The sequence below is a fragment of the Amblyomma mixtum genome, chromosome 2 (genome assembly GCF_055824585.1).
Source record: "Amblyomma mixtum isolate Tamu chromosome 2, ASM5582458v1, whole genome shotgun sequence".
Classification (NCBI taxonomy): Eukaryota; Metazoa; Arthropoda; class Arachnida; order Ixodida; family Ixodidae; genus Amblyomma; species Amblyomma mixtum.
Genome location: NC_143013.1, coordinates 75,633,371 through 75,651,110, shown reverse-complemented (window position 1 = coordinate 75,651,110; position 17,740 = coordinate 75,633,371). Strand labels below are relative to the sequence as shown.

Sequence of the window (17,740 nt, the reverse complement as noted above, 5' to 3'; positions counted from 1 at the left end):
TTCATTTATTTGCTTTGATACTAGACACACTCAATTCTACTTCCTCGGAAAAGGGCAAATCACAGCCGTGGGTATTCGCTTCAGCTTGGCTTCATTTCGATCTGCCATCAGCTGCGCCTGCCAGGTCGCGGGACAAACGGAAGCCCCTGGGCATTCATCACATAGGTATGAGTGTGATTCATTTTTGCTTCCAATAAATACTAGTTCCCTTCTTTTTCGGCTGCCTATTTTTTAACATTTTTATTTGCTCTATTCGTGGTTTGCGGCTTCCTGCACTGAGCAGAGCTGGTGAAATGTGTGAAAAACTGACTGCCGTAACTCACTGAAGAGAAATAGCAGCTCTGGATACGTCCCGACAGGATAAAAAGTCTCCATTTCTCAGCACGCCCTACTTCTGGAAGTTTCCATCCAAGAAACAAAAAATTATGGTCATTTCGCGTCGTCTGCTGCCAGTGTCTCAATCTGACCGTTTGCCTTCTGCGTAGACGGAGTCGCGAGATATGCGCCAGTGGATGTTTCTTCTTCTAGACCGAATCGAAGGTTTTTCGTTCTGCGGTGCTAATATTTCCTTGTAGTAGGTAACTTAATGATGATAGTGAATTTTATGGTGCAAGGGCATCTGCGGCCAAAGAGGGCCATGACAAAAGGTATTTGCGTTTTCTCAAGGTGGGTGGGGCCAGTGACCCTTTCCCCAAGCAATTAATCCTAATTAAGCCGAGCACCAGGCCAGGGTAAGCTTGTATCTATTGTACTACTGGTGGGTATCTGGCGGCATTGGGGATCGAACCCCGCAGCTCCCGCATGCGAGGCGGATGCTCAAAAACTTTGCCACCGCCGCAGTCCGAAATGGGCAACTTCATCTTCCATAATTGTTATTTATATCTTGTTCAACGTGAGCATTACGAAGTGAATATTGTAGACAGGCTACTCATATTAACTCCGGATGTACATTATTTATTCTGCTAGTGGAAACTACTGGAGGCATGCTCAGTGGCTGCGACTTCAAAACTGAATCCTTCGTGAAGTAAAATTCAGGAAGTGTCTTAATAGGAACAATATTCGCATCAATTGTAATGATTCCAGCCCTTTAAAGCAGTTTGCTTGCAATGACTTGCAACTCATTTCTGTATAGCGCAGTTTTAAACTCTAAACACTAAAGGTGTTTTTTTTTTCCTGCAGGCGCAAATATTTCTAACTTGCGTACATGCAGCTGAACCTTCCCCTTTCGCTTCAACACAGCTTCAAAGTACAGAAGCTATTTATTGATAAAAATGCCTTTTGTATACCACAACAGTCATCTATTTATGTTTGGGAACAGCGAAAATAAGGCCCTTTTGTGTCTTGGTTATACCTTCATTGCTACCGTTACTACAGTGGAGCTTTGATACAAAAAGCTGGAAGCCTCAATATATATTGCATTTTTGTAGTGATGTCGATATTATTCTAAAAGCACATCAAAAGACAAAGTAATCAATTGAAAATACAACTCTCTTTATTTAGCGGCAAAACAAGCACACCCTACACTGCATGTCTAAACGAAATGCTTAACTAATTGACAGAGACGACTAGCAATAAAACATCTTTACCTGCGTATTCAGTGGTCCTTCATTTAGCAGTGCGTCCAATTTTGGATTCGACGCAGTTTGCGTTTCGCGGCAGAGCATGACACGCAATTGATTCTTGCAGCCCTGCTTTTGTTTTCGTTGTGAGACTGAACAGACTAGTGTACCAGTTTGGTTTGGTTTATTGGGGTTTAACGTCCCAAAGCAACTGAGGCTATAAGAGACGCCGTAGTGAAGGGTTCCGGAAATTTCGACCACCTGGGGTTCTTTAACGTGCACTGACATCGCACACCACACGGGCCTCTAGAATTTTGCCTCCATCAAAATTCGGCCGCCGCGGTCGGGATCGAACCCGCGTCTTTCGGGTCAGCAGCCGAGCGCCGTAACCGCTGAGCCACCGCGGCGGGGTGTGCACAAGTTTCGTTCCACAGACAAGCATATGCATTTGCAGTTAGCCATTCGTATGTCGCTAGGCATACCACGAACATCGCTAAATGTTGGACACGGACTGCTCAATGCGAGAAATTAGCTTACACGCATTCTGTTCATCCTTTATAAAAAGTTTTCGCAACATCTACAACCTGCCCCATCCTCTTGCCATTGCGTTTCACGCTCCCCACTAGTTAAGGTGTGAGCAATACTGGAAAGAAAAAGCACATTATGGTGTGGCATACAAAGCTACCAGAGTATCAGTTCCATCAACGCCCGTTGGTCATCTCGTTGAGTTGACACAAGTCAGTGTTGCATGTATGTAGAAAAGATAAACGGTCAGTGGTACATAATACTTACGATGCATGCTGCTGATTTGCAATTGAAATAAGACGGAATTCTTGGAGTGCGCTGGAAAAAGACTTCGTGTCATTTCGCAGTTTTCCGTAAGAGTGGCTAGTTCTCACCACACTTTGTCGAAAATTTGACACATGGTTCAGAGATGAAATGAGGAACCTATAGTACACCGCCGTGGGAAATGCACGTTTCCGCGAAGCAAAGGTTAACACAAGCGCAATGCATGCATTAAAAATTGGGATCCATTGGCAGCCATATGTTTTTAACAAAGAGTTTTGCATTCCCGCAGTTCAGCAATTTTTCTCGCACGGTCGCGATGTCTTTAAAGAAAAAAACACCCATGAAGGAAAAACTTGAGCTGGCAATCTGAGCCTTCCGTTCTACTTAGACTTAGCAGGCTCCAGGCATAGTCAAAGGGTAATTGATATCTAAGGAATGGGTACCAAACCTGATCAGAGAGGAGAAAACAAATCTATATGCATTTATCAAATAACGATATGAGGACCGTTCCCAACAAAGGGCTTGGCTATGAAAGTCGATGCTGCAAGGCGCTATCTATTCGAGCTACAGTTAGAGCTACAGTCGCCACCCGAAGAGAAGACGAACGTAGCAAAATGCTGCGATCTCTGGCAGCAGACGTTGCACAGAAACTCCGCTCGAAGGAGCCTTGTTTCCTGCGTTCTCTATGCTCCATTTGGGCCCAGTGCGACCATTAGCGTTACTGTCAGACCGACATACACTCCCCTGCTCTCCTTAGAACTGTGACAAATGGTTCGCACGCCGCACAAAGCAGCAGTTCGGGCCTCGACGGCATCGCAGGACTCGAGTAATTTGCTACACGAGTCCCATTACCCAATGTCCTCAGGACAAACGCGATGTGTCAGCACCGGATGTCGTCATGACGTAAACTGCACACAGGAGACGAAACTAAACACGCAGAAATTGGCAACGCCACTAAACAGTGGTGGTTTTGAAGCGCATTTAGTTTTCTTGTTCGTAGACCACACAGCGATGTTTACACTATGTTGCCAAAAGACTAACTTTGGCAACAGTAAATATTTACGGACTCTGAAGGCGCCCTCATTCCTCGCGGTAGATATACAGAGTGTCTTTGCAGCTCACGCAAAGGGTGCGTAGAACAGGCGCCATTTTCTTTTTTGGCTGAGTTTCATCTCTATGGCAATAAATTAATCAATAGGGTTTAACGTCTCAAAACAACTCAGGTTATAAGGGAGCCGGCAGTCAAGACCTCCTTGAAATTTCGACCACCTGGTGTTCATTAACATGCACTGATATAGCAAAACACATGGTCCTCTCGCATTTTGTCTCCATCAAAATGCCACCGCCAAAGCTGGCATGAAACCCGTGTGTTCCTGGTCACCAGCCGAGCGCCATAACCACTGAGCAATCCCGGCGGCCATATAGCAACAAATCGTGGCCCCCTTTGTATACAAAACTGTTGGTGTACAAAGCACATATTAGGCCTGTAGAGGTTTCTTGACTTCTTAGAGCGGGCTCATAAACAACAAAATGAGGACATCAGTTTTTTATTAATGGCTCAGAAAAACATGGCTTCTTTTTTCCAAAGGTAGATTGTACTGCTCTGTATTCTACTTTAAACTGAAAAAGGAAACAAATGGGAACTGAAACCAATTTTAATTTTTAGAACGCGTTATCCTTGCACTAAACAAACTGGAGCCTAAAGCGCTCTTAAAACTTTCCTGTGTTCAATCTTGAAAACGGCCTCGGCTGTTGAAAATTATTGATCCGTTAAGTTTCTATGAGTTTGTAGAGCAGAGCCCTATCGACAACGAGTATATTAAATGGCACGTTGCATAAAGCGTGCCTTCTAACCGCTTGTGGTAAAACACATTTTTATACTGGTACTTCCGCTAGTACTAACTGAAGCAAAATGATAATGCATGACAGAAGAACAGTTACTCGCGTAGTTTTGGTCTAAATCGGTGGATTTCCGAGGTCATATCGCGAGCATATATCAAGTCAGGAGAGGATGTCCGATGCGCTCTTATAGCCCCAAATTTTTGCTTTCGTCGGAAAGGCGTTGACAACGCGATTTATAAATCTTTATGACGCTGCTGAGTTACAACTCTTCACAAATTAACACTGATTCATTGCCCCCCCCCCCCCCCCCCCCCCTCCCCTCCCGATAGCAGCTTGAAATGATTCATTGTTTGATGTTTCAGAGCGCAGGTTGAGGTGGTAAACACTTGTCCTTCTGCATTTGTAACTTGTTTCTGTCCGAGCTCTAGAGCCTCAAAACCATACCCACCGTCTTTGAACATACCGTGCTGCCTGGTCGTGTGGTTATTCACGCCCTCATACTTCCACGGTATAAAAAGTAAGCGTCTCTAAATGAACAGCGATACCGGTGCTGTTTCCTTCACGGGTATTGGCTGTATGGCGTTGTTTGGCCGTTTTCCAATCCGTCAAGTTGGTTTAAATTCGTCTTTAGCACATTGGAATAATTACGCTTTAGTACCAATTGCCCTGGAATGGAAGGTTCCTCTTCTTATCTGCGTGAAACGAGAAAGGAATATCCAGTCAGCGAAACTAGGTGTTGAAATTCAGTGCGATCTCTGCGCTTTATAAAGTGTTTTGAGTCATGCCCGAATGATTTAACCCAGAGCTCTTCCTCGAGTACCAAAGCATCCTTCATTTTCCTCACCACTTCAAACTCAATCGCTTTCTTATCATCACTCTTACCAATAAGCTTACTTCAAAAATATTGCCTGGGGTCGTGATATTCTGAACGAACGTAAGGTGCTCTGGTTCGCTCCATTTGCGCTGCGTCTTCTTCTTTTATACTGGGCGTTCATTTCGGGTGCACAAAAACAGATGTGTGTGCAGGTGCCACTCAGTTTTAATTAAGAGAAAATAAAAGAGAGGTTAAAGAATTTTTAGAACAGAAGAGCGTGTCGCTTGCGCTGCAGCGACAACAAGAATGGCATTTTCGAGTCAGTCGCTCGTTGTTTCACAGTGCGAGGCTTTCGTCTGCGATAGCATGCGCATCCAGCCGTTGCCTCCTCGCAGTCGCGCCATGCTTCGCTCCGTTGGCGGGCGGTGCTGTGAAAAGTGCTGCGCGCGATATACTGCCCTCGTCCGCCACGCCACTCACAGCGTTGCCTTCCTAGTACAAACCGTATGCTTATGAACCGGGCATTGGTTCTGTAGCTTTTAAAAATCTCCATCTATTTCACCGTCCTCAAAGCCATCTTCATGAGAATCAAGAACTGGGACTGGAGTGTTACTTGAAGGAAGAGTGCTTCGTAACTGTAGATGCATACACGTATCTGTAAAATTCTTTACCTCGATATATTGAAAAAATGAAAACACATAGATAGCTGCACTTAAATTTCGCATCAGGGAGCATCGTAATCGTACTTTGAATTTTTTCCTCTTTTTTAACAGTTCGACATCATAACTTGCCCAGTGAGGTGACTGGCGTTGCTATAGCTATCAGCCGTAAAGTGAGAGGCCGGAAGCTATGAAAGACAAACGGGGGAAAGCATGAAGCGGAGAAAAAAACACTGGCAATATAGCTTTGTACGATTTTCTTTACCGGTTCCTTCCTGGCACATCTGAGACATGAAATAAGTAAAGAAAAGAGCAAAGGAGCGCTTCACTACCTGCCTAATGCAGACTCACGATGTCCAAGCTTCTAAACGGTGATGACACCAATTCCTTAGGGAGCTTCGCGCTGGATGACGCTTGCTACTCTACTCTTCATTACGTTGCGCTGTGGGACAGAGCCTCCCTGCTTTCTATGTAATGAAGGCTGTAGATGCAGGAGAGGCGTTGCGCAGCCATATTTTCTGTTTCATCCTTTCCTAATCTCCTATTAGGAACCAGGCAGGCGTAGGAATAAATCCGAGTTGGGGTGAAAGCTTTGTCGCGCAGCTACTAAACTATCGGCCATGCGAACGCTGCACCTGCAAATAACGGCAGCCGCCATGGCTCTGCTCGGACGCACCGCACAAAGCACTTGTTTGGGCTAGCGTGAAGCGAATCAACAGTGCAGTCTAGGAGAGAGCAGCGATCGATTTCTGTTTTCTTTCAATTCAATTGTTTTTTTGCGGACTGCATGCACAGCTCACAAAAAATCCGAAAGAACTTACGCTTCTTGCTTTATTTAAAGATTCCTACCATATCAGCAATCAACAAAATTTCGGCACCCGATGAAGCTAAAGCCGCAGCATTTCACCCGTACTCTCTTCCGCTTCAAACGCTGCTGGCGTGCGTAGTGCGTTTCCCACAGCTCATGGATTTCATCACGCTCTTCTGGTTATTTCTATTCACATAAGCGGCTTGCTCACTTCTTACTTTTCAGAGTCAAATGAGGAGTTACCCAATGAACTCCACCCGCCGTTCTTTGTTTTTTTTCCGAACATCGACCAACAGAAGTACGGAAGACGCTCCTTGCGAACACAAAGCTTGCTCGCTGTCGCACAAGACAAACATGAGGGGCTAAAGGGCAGGGTAAGGCTTCACTCGGCGATAGTCAAACACGGACGAGACTGAATTGTCGATTCCTCTGCGTGCATCGCTGCTGCGACCACACATGCTCCCTCATGCTTCCACTGACGCGGACGCACCGACGAGGAACGAATCACGCATTCCTTTTTCTTGTCCACCAATGGCTGATTAACAGATTAACATGGCTGTATGCCTTGCAAGACGTATTCAAGCATTTCTTGTGTACACATATCACCAGGAGAATGCAGCCGGAACACAGCCGTCGCCTGGTACTTCCATCGTACACAAATGGCGAATTATCGAGCTCGAGGCAGGAGTGAACCAAAACAACCAATGTAAAAAAAAAATAGCCTGGCGCACTTACCCATGCAAAGCAGGGTAATAAAATCCAAAAGATAGAAAACCTCCATAATGATATGGTTAAGAACAGTAAAGGATTTTAATTTCCAAAGAATAAATAATGAAATGAAACAATGAAACATTTATTTCTGCGGAACTATACAACGGGGTGAGTCCTACCAGCAGAATTTATTAACATATATTAGCTAGTGTTATTATAAACCAGCCTAGATAAAAAGAATGTGTTTCGGTTCTTCCGGAAAAATAAAAATTTGGTGTGGTTTAACTCTTCTAAACCTAGCGAGTTAAAGTTCTGTGCTCTTGCTTCTCAAGTATAGCTTCTCGTTGTTCGTTGGTTGGTTTCAATGGTTGCTTTAGCTAGCGTCCTCCGCAGCTCTGCAGAACGCCTTCTCAGCGAGCTATATCAACTGGATGATCGGACGTGGCTTGACGGCGACGTCGAAGAGTTGACACACTTTTTCCGCATTGCCTCATCCATGGCGAAACTGAAGGAGAAACCGCCGATGTAGCAGCTGCTACACCCTCGCCTAATCACGTGGTATCGCAGCGACAGAGCCTGTCAGTGCGAGCAGGTGCGCCTCTGCATGGCAAGTCACGTGATTGGCCAGTGTTCTGGGGCCTCAAAGTCAAACGCGCATCAGATTGACCTTGGGAGACTTGTAGTAATACAGCCTTCGCTCTAAAACAAAGCAGTTGCTTCTCGTTACATACCTGCACACGCACACGCACACATGAACGCGCATGCGCAGGAACACACGCGCGCACACACGCACACACGCGCACGCACGCATGCGCACACGCATGCGCACACACAGAATGAATGACGTTCAAGCCACACGGGTAGCCTTTTTAGGAAAAAAATGACGGGTAGGCGCTGTTTGTAACTTCGCTTTATTATCATCAAGGCCGGTCCCACGGCCTACGCACCAGTACAATAGATCCACATTTATTATGCGACAATCTAAATTGCATGCATGACGTTCCTTTACGCGGTTTTCAAAATACTTGTACATAGATATGTTGTTGTACTGAGGTAGTAATTACTAAATCAGGGACTTCGCTTCTTCATGTGATCAGGGCATTCGGGCTGAGGCAACATCCAGAAATGCGCGCATGTTTGAAGATTTCGTTTTAATTTAAAAACCCCTGGGCGGTCTAAATTAACAGAGTCCACAACAGATAGCCACAAAACTGTTAAATACCTGTGGCTCGAACTAAATAATTGTTTAATTCTCCAGGGATACTCGGCTTCTGTCGAACGTTCCGCCGACTTCAGGGAGTCAGGAGATTGGTCGATCTGCTTCCCAGAATTGGTTTTCCAGGGGACTGTGAAAGGTCGTCGTTACCCAATGCTCCACCTCATGCTGGTGATTGAGGATATTTTTCGGGTAAACAAGGCCCATAACAGCCGAGAAATTTCAGCTGTCGAGAATATGCACTTATTGAGAAAAGTTTGACAAGTGTGGATTCAGAGAAGTAATTTATTCTTTCGTTTCTTCGATATCCAATCAGATGATACCCTTCCAGAGGCTGGAGCAGGCTTCACGCTCGTCCGCTGGTGCTTGTATGGTATTAATTGCCCTCTTTTACCCGATTGCACAGACATTTTTTTTTTTCACAACGAACCCTCATCTCGTTAACTTTTGTATAAGACTGTACTATCAATATTCAACTCCGAAGTTCCACCTAGGTTATGGAGTAGGCCCACCCTCTTGGAAGTGCGGATGGGTTAGGCTAGGCAAGACTAGCATTTTATCGAGCCTGGGGTAAACTTGAAGCCTTTTATTTAATGTAGCAATAGAACCTCCACGGCGGAAAGATCTGTCCGGCATCCAGTGTTCACTGAACCCTCCGGGACCCAGCGGACACCTGCCCCGGTTGACAGGCAGCAGTTGGTGAGAGGGGAATCCGCTTCTTCAATTGTAGGGGAAAGGAGACAGAACCCGGAAGATGACCGCCACGAGACCAACTTGGCGGGTGGCTACCGCAGAATATATAGAGAGTGGACGAATTTAAACTGAAATAGGGGCCGAGATAGCAGAGCGGCGAGCACGCTGGATGCCACTCTTAGGTTGAAGTAGAGCCCGAGCGACCTCGAGAACCAAGTGTCGATGGATACTGGAGATTAGACATAGCATAGAAGATCAAGTATGTACGGGAGTCAAGCTGAAAGAAGTACAAAGAAGTCTAAGAGTCTAAGTGTGCAATAAAGATGGATGTAGAGAAATGTGGGTAATGTGTCTTGTCATGCAGAGAGATTAAAACCTAATACTACATATATCGTTCGGATCAGCTGAGCAATCTCCGGTCAATTGTTTTTAAATTGGAAGCAGTATCAGCCTATTTATCCCCCATTTAACGTTCTCAGTTTCGTCATAACGTTTTCATGCAATGTTACGCAGCAAAAAGATGAACTATATGAACACTCGTAGGTAGAAACCTGCATGTTCGACTAGGAGCCAGGCCAACTCAGAAAAGCAGAAAGAAACTGGAGGCTCTAACCGGGGATACGGAGTACACTTCTCCTTAGCCACGAATACATGTAGTCATTCGTAGGTTGCTGTAGAGATTTGTACTTATTCAGTGGCTGTTCAGTGGCAGTGGCAGTCATGCGTGGCGTCATTACTGCTTGAACGATTTTAGCAAGAAACTAGCACTTCTGACTCGTCGTACCCTGGCGGTAAGTGGCTGCATTTGTTTTTATATTTTGCAGATAATTCCGTTAAAGAACGCATTGTATGAAAAAGAGCATTTCTGTGGCTGATCTCTCTAAATGAGTCTCTAGCACCATGCAGAAAAAGTAGGCTATATGTATCAGAGAAGATGTTTAAATCCAGTTTAGCTCTCACTTACACCGTTCCTTAGAGACGTTCTAATCCGCAGTGGGGTTTAATACTCTACTACAAAAGTACATCGAAAAAACAATAAACTGCTTACTGCACTTGGCTTCCCGAGGACCTGTGACTAATTCAACAGGCAACTCTGCCAATTTTATCATAAGAACATATCAGAAGATGAAGGAAAAATAGGTCATCAAGAGCAGAGAGTTCTTTCGAACGTGTTTTTGATGCTGGGAGCGCGGTACTTAAACAGGATGCTGATATCGTACAGGCGGGCAGTTTATAGGCTCTTTGAAGATTTACAAATCTGAAACTCTGGGACCTCTCGCTGTATACAATTGTAACTTTTATTGTATTACTCAATAAACTTTCAACTTTCAACTTTCAACTTTCAACTTTCAATTCGTCGATTTCAGTGCGGAAGCGGCGTGGCATTCTTTCCGCCAATAAAACTGTGTATCTCATTTCGGCGTCTGCGCTCGCAAATTGGCTCTAACAGCTCTAGGGGGAAAACATTCCTAAGCCTTTTGTTTATGAGGGAATTTCTCTCGGCTCGAAACGAGAGTAAAGATGTGCTACAAAGTTACTTGTGCCAGTCCGCGTTATCGCCTCATATATTTTGTATGTGTAGATACCCGCACACAGGGATTCCTGGTAAGCAGGCAGGGTGTGCTGGTCGACAACGACTTCATATCAACATTTATTTCAGAATCAACAAATGATACATTACAAAAAAAAGTAATAACTTTTACTGCAGCACGGACTAGTGGCTTTTATGTACACCAACATGCTTTAATATATCCAGTGAAATGGTGTATGTAAGGATACGTTGCTTGATAACGGCATTTTGAGCTACCAGGTAAAAAAAAACAAATTGGATTCGATATGAGGAATATCGCACGCTTTAAAGCTTCCGTAACGAAGCACTGTCTTAGTTTTGGATCCAGAGTAGCGGTTACAGACAAATATTTTCTGAGACAAATTGTAATCAATGGTGCTTCTAAATATCTCAAGACAGCGCACCGTAACAATGTAAAATATTACTTCCGCTGTAAATCCGCTGTAGCGACCGAGTCGCATTTTTTTAGGTAAGACTTAAACCACGGTTCTTGATGAGGAGAATCCTGATGACCAACCCCTTACATAAACAACCATTAAAAATCTCCTAAATTGTTTTCTATCTTTCAAATATGTCGGTTATTTTTGTGGCCCGCCGTGTCTAAAATAAAACATTGTTGGCGTCTACACATCATCAAACATTTTCTCTTTGTTTAATTATTTATTTTTGGAAGTGATCCTTCTCCCAATGTTATTTCATTAAGCCTTCACTAACCGTATAATAACAATAACGCTTCTTGAAATATTAGATGAATCCCGCACTGACCACTCAAATGCGTCCTTAGCCGTCTCCACATTAATATGTTGCCAAAATTTTGTACATTCTTTTATCTTTTCACAACGAGTGTGTGAATTTTGTGACATCCGAAGTGGTATGAATCGCAAACAACAAGCTCAGAGACTTTAACAATCTTTTTTGCCGCATAAAAGGCCATTGCAATTTTCTTGAAATTCACTGAACAGTGTTATCGTGGATAGAGTCCTTCTTGCACAAAGTTGTATTCCTTATCTGCCGCAGTGAAATTTACTTGAGGGACACTGCGCTTCTGCAATCATAAGTAGAGTGCAAAATGTTTAACAGAATAACTTCTATTCCGTGGTTAAAGAATGTACCAGCACAATCTTGGTACAGTCACTCAACTAGGCTGCCGCAGTGGCTCAGGAGTTATGGCACTCGGCTACTGACCCAAAAGACGTGGGTTCAACCCCGGCAGCGGCGGTCGAATTTCCACGGAGGCGAAATTCTAGAGGCCCGTGTGCTGTGCGATGTCAGTGCACGTTAAAGAACCCCAGGTGGTCGATATTTTCGGAGCCCTTCACTACGCGTCCTTCATAGCCTGAGTCGCTTTGGAACGGTAAACCGACAAAAAGAAACACAAACCACAAACAATCACTCAACTAATACAATCGTAGGGGCTCTACTCTCTTGCCAAAATGGACGGCCAAATGTATCATTGGAGTGTAGATATATATAAAGCGCTTATTTGGCTTTCTCCAAAAAAAGAAACATCCACGCGGCGAAGGAAGCCCAATCAATAATAGAATCATAGATGAGTTTTCCTATCGAATGTGATGATGGCGACGTCACTTTTCTTTTATTTTCCCATCGAACTGTGTTAGAAGCTCTCGAAAATATCAACTACTATGCTACAGGAGATTTGTTACGAAAATGCGATGGTTTAGAGTTTAGCGGGCATCCCGTATATTTGCGTCTTGTTGTATTAGTAATTTTTTATTTAATGCGCTCCATAGAACCACTTAATAAGCATCTATTCTGTTTTCTGAAATATTACATGATCAAACATCTTTTGAAATGCAATAGCATGAAAACAGTATTGATGTTGCCATTCTGCCAATGGTTTACTTCTTGCAAAATCGCTTCTATTCTCAATCGGTGTGCCTCCAAAGAGAATGACCGAATAAGAGGACACACAGTACCCTACTAAAGATTTGGCTAAAGTTTAAATATTCCGATGTGCTTGAGGTAGGGCGCAGACCAATAGATTTATTAGAAAACGCGAAAACTTGGCGATGTTATTACGGCAAGCAGCAGGGGAAACATGATGAAAGATGGCTATTAATGGTTTAATTGCCTCTGGCCTAGCGGTGGTGCTCCGCCTCACCACTACTCACTGCGCAGCCTTCCTAGTCCGCAACACCCTAGACCACCGAGCGATTGTCCAGATCACGCAACCGGAAAAATTTCGGGGGCGATGAGACACAGGACGTGACGATGGCCGTGATCGGATGGTAGCACAGAGAAGAGAAAGTGAAGTCCTTGCGCTCTTCTCTCTCCTCCTCAGTAGTGCCATTGGCCCTGAGAGGTAAAATAAATTAAATGAAGAGATGACCGCTTGATGAGCGAATGAAGCCTGGCCCACGAAACATGCAGAGGCGCCGGTCGCCAGAAGCCAACGCCAAGGCCCATGGGCTCACCCAACGGCAGCGGTGAGGATGCTGCCTTTGCTCCTGTGGTTTTCGTATCAGTAAGCACCGGATCAGTGTCTTCTTTTGGTCATCGTGTCTCGTGATCATGGCTGTTGACGGAGCTGGGCATGCGAGAGCGGCTGGTCGGTTGTATTGCAGAGCCCCAGCTGGGGCGATGGCGGTAGGTGCGAACCACCAGCAATCTAGAGAAGGCCTCGGCGTACGAGACTCCGATTCTCAGGTATAGGACTGATATAAATAGCTAGCACGTGACACTAAGTGTTAGGTGGAGGCAAGCAGAAGGAAGACATATGATGATAGAAGACTATGAGGTAATTTAATGGCCGCTGGCCAAGCGCGATCGCTCAGCCCACGCCACTTCCCGCTTCGCCGTGTTCCAAGTTCCTATCAGTAGGTTTAAAGGTAGCCTCCTTTAAAGCAAATAAATAGTTGGCAGATTAGTAGAAGTCCAAACACTGCTCACCATAGTCAGTGTCAATACAGATAATATGAAGCCGGTGAAGGTCAACGTTTGTCTTTAACCAACAGAGAAACTGAGGCCCTCATCTAGCTAACGAGCCTACGAGAAGGCATAATACCGCGAATGATTTTGCGTGAGCACAAGTACAATGCACAAATCCAGCGCATTTTGCGTACCAGTTGCTGTGGGAAAAACCAAAAAATGCTGGATGCCGTACAAACGCACCCGGATGCAATCGACTGGCACTAGAAAGAATAACAGGTATCTGGGATTTGGAAATGTTCGCGGGAAAAGTTCACAGACTATTAAAGCCTCTCGCAGGAGGCAGACCACCACTATACTCCCCGCTTCTCGTGGATGGCACCCAGCGGCTGACCCGACCTGTAGAAATCGTAAGCTTCCTTTTCTGGTCCTGGTCTCCATCTTTCACTTTCCCATCATCTTTCTCAGAGCTTTCTACTGTCCTGAACCATTCTTGTATTTTGTACCAAAAGCTACACTAGGCTAGCAGAAGCGCATTTCGCGGTGCCTGCTAAAGGCCACTGCTGCGCAAGTGCCGTTACCATGGCAACCATGACGCCGCAGCCGCTGCGCTGCACTGCGCATGCGCAGAGTCGCGCCGGGCAGCTGGGATATAAGCCGGAAGCGTAGCGCTGGCTCTTCAGACGAGCACCATGGAAGAAGGAGAGCGGCTGTGCTTGTCACGACAGCAGTGCAGGCTGCGTGAAATTGAGGCGAGAAAGGCTAATCACGTAGTCGAGACGCCCGAAGAACGAGAGGAACGTCTTGCCAAGAGACGGCGCCAAGCTGCTGAACGACAGCGACGGCGTGTCACTACCGAAATGTCAGTAGACGAAACTGCTTTCACTACGTATATCATGCTCTAGCTGAGCTAAGCCACTCCCATTTTTTTAGTCAGTCCTGGTTGCTAGGGATAGCATTGTGCAGGAAACTCCCTCGAGTTCTGGCATATGCGGATGTAGTTAAGGTTTACAGCTGACTTATACGAGACAGCTGACGCATACGGCGGCGCTCCGTGCCAAGCGGCAGCCGTTACCCGACGAGCCGAGTTGGTAGCCTGTCTCTCACTCCTGGTATGACGTCACCCCATAACGTCACTAGTGCTTCCAGGGGGAGCAGCGCGGTGCGCCGTGCCAAGCGACTGCCGTTACTCGACGAGCCGAGTTGGTAGCCCGTCTCTCGCTTCTGGTATGACGTCAGGCTGTGACGTCACTAGGCATGGCATGACGTCAGTGGTCATTCTAAAGGTCAAACGTGCCAAGTGGCCGCCGCTACGCGAAAGGCTGTTCTAGGGAGTAGTATTGCTTTCGCAATAAAAAAACATTGTCAGGGTAAAACACCGTCATAGACGTGCTAAGTGGTGTCTGGCAACTCGCGTTCACAAGTTTGCAGTTAATAATGTCGTATTGTAATCCCTGGAGGTGTAAACAGCATATTCGATTACTGAACCTTTACATCTTCGTCTCTACCTTTTAATGTGGAGTGTTAGGGCTACCGTTCTGTGAAAGTCCGGCGTCGTCGGCTGTGTCGTCGTCGCCGACAGCGGCTGCACTGGGAGCGAAAATCAGGTGGACCACCTGCTACGTAAGCCATCAAAACCTGCGGTTCGTGGCAGATACCAGACTAATTATTTGTCGCCAGAGGTATCTCGGGAAGAGTAATCTTGTTCTCACAAGTACCACCGGTGGCGGTGTTTGAAACAGCCTCCTATCAGGACAGTGGCGCTTCGCTTAATCGCTGCACCACTGCACCAGGAGTTATATGAGGTCTCTCAACTATTTATAGATCTATAGTACAAAATGCCTAGTTCCGCATATATGGGACATTAACCCATTAAGCCCTTAGGCGGAACCTTAGGTGTCCCTTCCAGGTTTTGCGTTAACAGGCCGATTGGAATCAGCATTCGTAGCCATGGAAGCATCTCGCAGTTCGAAGAGAAAGAGGTACTTGGAAGGCACAATGAAGTAAGTGCGAAATAATATTCATATCATTTCGTTTAAGGAAACGCATCCTAAAGCTCCTCGAGTTTGACAAGACAGCACATAAAAAAGCGTCACAGTAAGGACATGTTTACACAGTTACCGCGAAAATATTTGGTCCCAGATAAGGACAAATCTAACAATATAGGAATAATGCTGGCGGACGATAGACTGCGAAACTACGCTCATGCGAGTGCGCTCAAAATTCAATGTGTGGTAGAAAAGTGCTGACTGAAACGCTGGGGCTTCCCTTTCTCTTCCACGTAGTACTACGCACGAAGAGCGCTGCCTCTGCCGAACTCTGACATTTTATAGTCATCACACAGTAACCTTCGCGCGATTTGAATGAGCTCTGAAGTGAATGTACATCCACTCATGTAGTCGGCAGGCCGTATTTTTCTTGCCACCTTTAAGATTACGCACAGGAGCTCGGTAGTTTGCATCACGGTAGCGTAGTTGGTTAGAACGAAATCCAATATGCATCCTCTGGGACCATGGTACGCCAGGAGAATGAGGGACCTGGCTTCATCTCACTGGCCAACCCAAGCCCTCAAAGTACAATCCTTCAGTTGAAGCACTTTTAGCGTCAAGGGCCGACGTGGTCCAGAGACAGCGCCGACCTCAACAAAGTGCGAGTCGCGGAGCTAAAATATACGAAGTGTGCAATTTTCATAGCACAGCTGAATGTGAATGAAACTATGCCGGCTGAAAAGGAAGACACGAACGCACCTTCGGACAAAGAAACGTTTAAATCTTCACCACCACTCGCAATCACGAGGCAAGTTAGCAAATTTAACAGCATGGATGTTTCTTATCGCATCATACACAGTGAAAAAGGGAGCCTTTCTGGGCCAGCTGTTTTCATCCACAGGGGTCCGCCCACAGGACGACGCTAGCAGCGTAGGCTCAGGCGGACGGCTTCTCGCTTCCCTGGACGTCGCGGTACCACTCGGCGCTCTTGTCCTCCTCGATCGCCTTCTGGAGCAGGCGGTCAGCCTCAGGGTCAACGGCCGACAGAAGCCGGAACGACTCGGCATCCACAAAGCAAATCTCATGGCCGTCTGGGTCGGCCACGATCACCACGGTGACCGTGGCCTTGCCCGGAGTGTCGAGGCGTATGAGGGGCTTCAACACCTTGTGGCCGGCCGCCCGCACCCGCTTCTCGATGTCCGGCAGCTCGGCGGCGGGGCACTCGAAAGCCACCCTGCCGTACGCCTTCGCCCGATCGATGGGCGCCTCGCTGAGACGGAAGCGGAGCCGGCACTGCGCGTCGTCGTACGTGAAAGCGGCCTCCTTGTCGGAGCGCTCCAGCATCTTCATGCCCAGTATGCCTTGCCAGTAGGACACGGTGCGCGCCATGTCTGAAGACGCCAGTACCACCTCCTCCACCGGGTCCAGGCGCTTCGTGTCCTCGGGCTTGAAGCACTTCTTGATCACGAACCTGTATCCGCCAGGAGCGATGACGGCGTCGTGTCCTTCGAATTTCTCCACAGGCCACGCAAGGCGCCGTGCATTGTCCGCCACTTTGTCCGAGCGTATGACCACGGCCACAAAGTCATTTCCCTTTGCGTAGCTCCCAATGCCGTAGTTGTAGGTGAGTTCCATGACGAAATGGCTCACCTCGGGACCGTAACCGACCATCGTCTTGCTCCAGTTCAGGTCGTACGGGCCATTACACTCAGCGCGGCAGCCGTCTTCGAATTCCTCGTGACGTAGCACCCGCATTCCGAGAACGTCTTTGAAGAACCTAATGGTTGCCGTGCGGTCGCCCACCTTGAAGACAAAATGCAGCGCCCGCCGCACCATGTCTACGCTTGGTGACAATCGAATGTGTCGTTGATGCACAATATTGGCCTTGGTTTTGAAGTGAAACCTTGCTGTCACCACCGCCACTTACGAGACAGCCACTCTTCTTCTTCTTCACCATATGAAAATGGCTCATACCCACGCGTTTTCTTCTTTCATCCATGCGTACAGCACCGGAAGAAAAAAATAACGTTTGAGGTAAAAAAGATAGAGGGAAACACTTTTTGAGCACAAAATTTGGCCGGCATGAAAAATTTGCTAATATGCATGGGAGGGGAATCCGGGGTAGAATGGCGGAAACAGAAAGATGCACAAAATAATTAAGTAAAGAAGAAAAAGCAGAAAAAGAAAAAATTCTGGAGAAAC

The 17,740-nt window shown here is 46.4% G+C and overlaps 1 protein-coding gene across 1 annotated transcript; it reads right to left on the bottom strand.

Annotated features, from left to right (window-relative positions):
• Positions 1 to 16,474: 16,474 nt before the first annotated feature.
• LOC149359789 (glyoxalase domain-containing protein 4-like) lies at positions 16,475 to 17,374 on the bottom strand. Its single transcript, XM_089569144.1, has one exon. The coding sequence runs from the start codon at positions 17,372 to 17,374 to the stop codon at positions 16,475 to 16,477; it is 900 nt and encodes a 299-aa protein (XP_089425270.1).
• Positions 17,375 to 17,740: the final 366 nt, after the last annotated feature.

Bases quoted from the DNA above. Each gene is read 5' to 3' on its own strand.
- LOC149359789 (XM_089569144.1), bottom strand. From the start codon at position 17,374: ATGGTGCGGCGGGCGCTGCATTTTGTCTTCAAGGTGGGCGACCGCACG.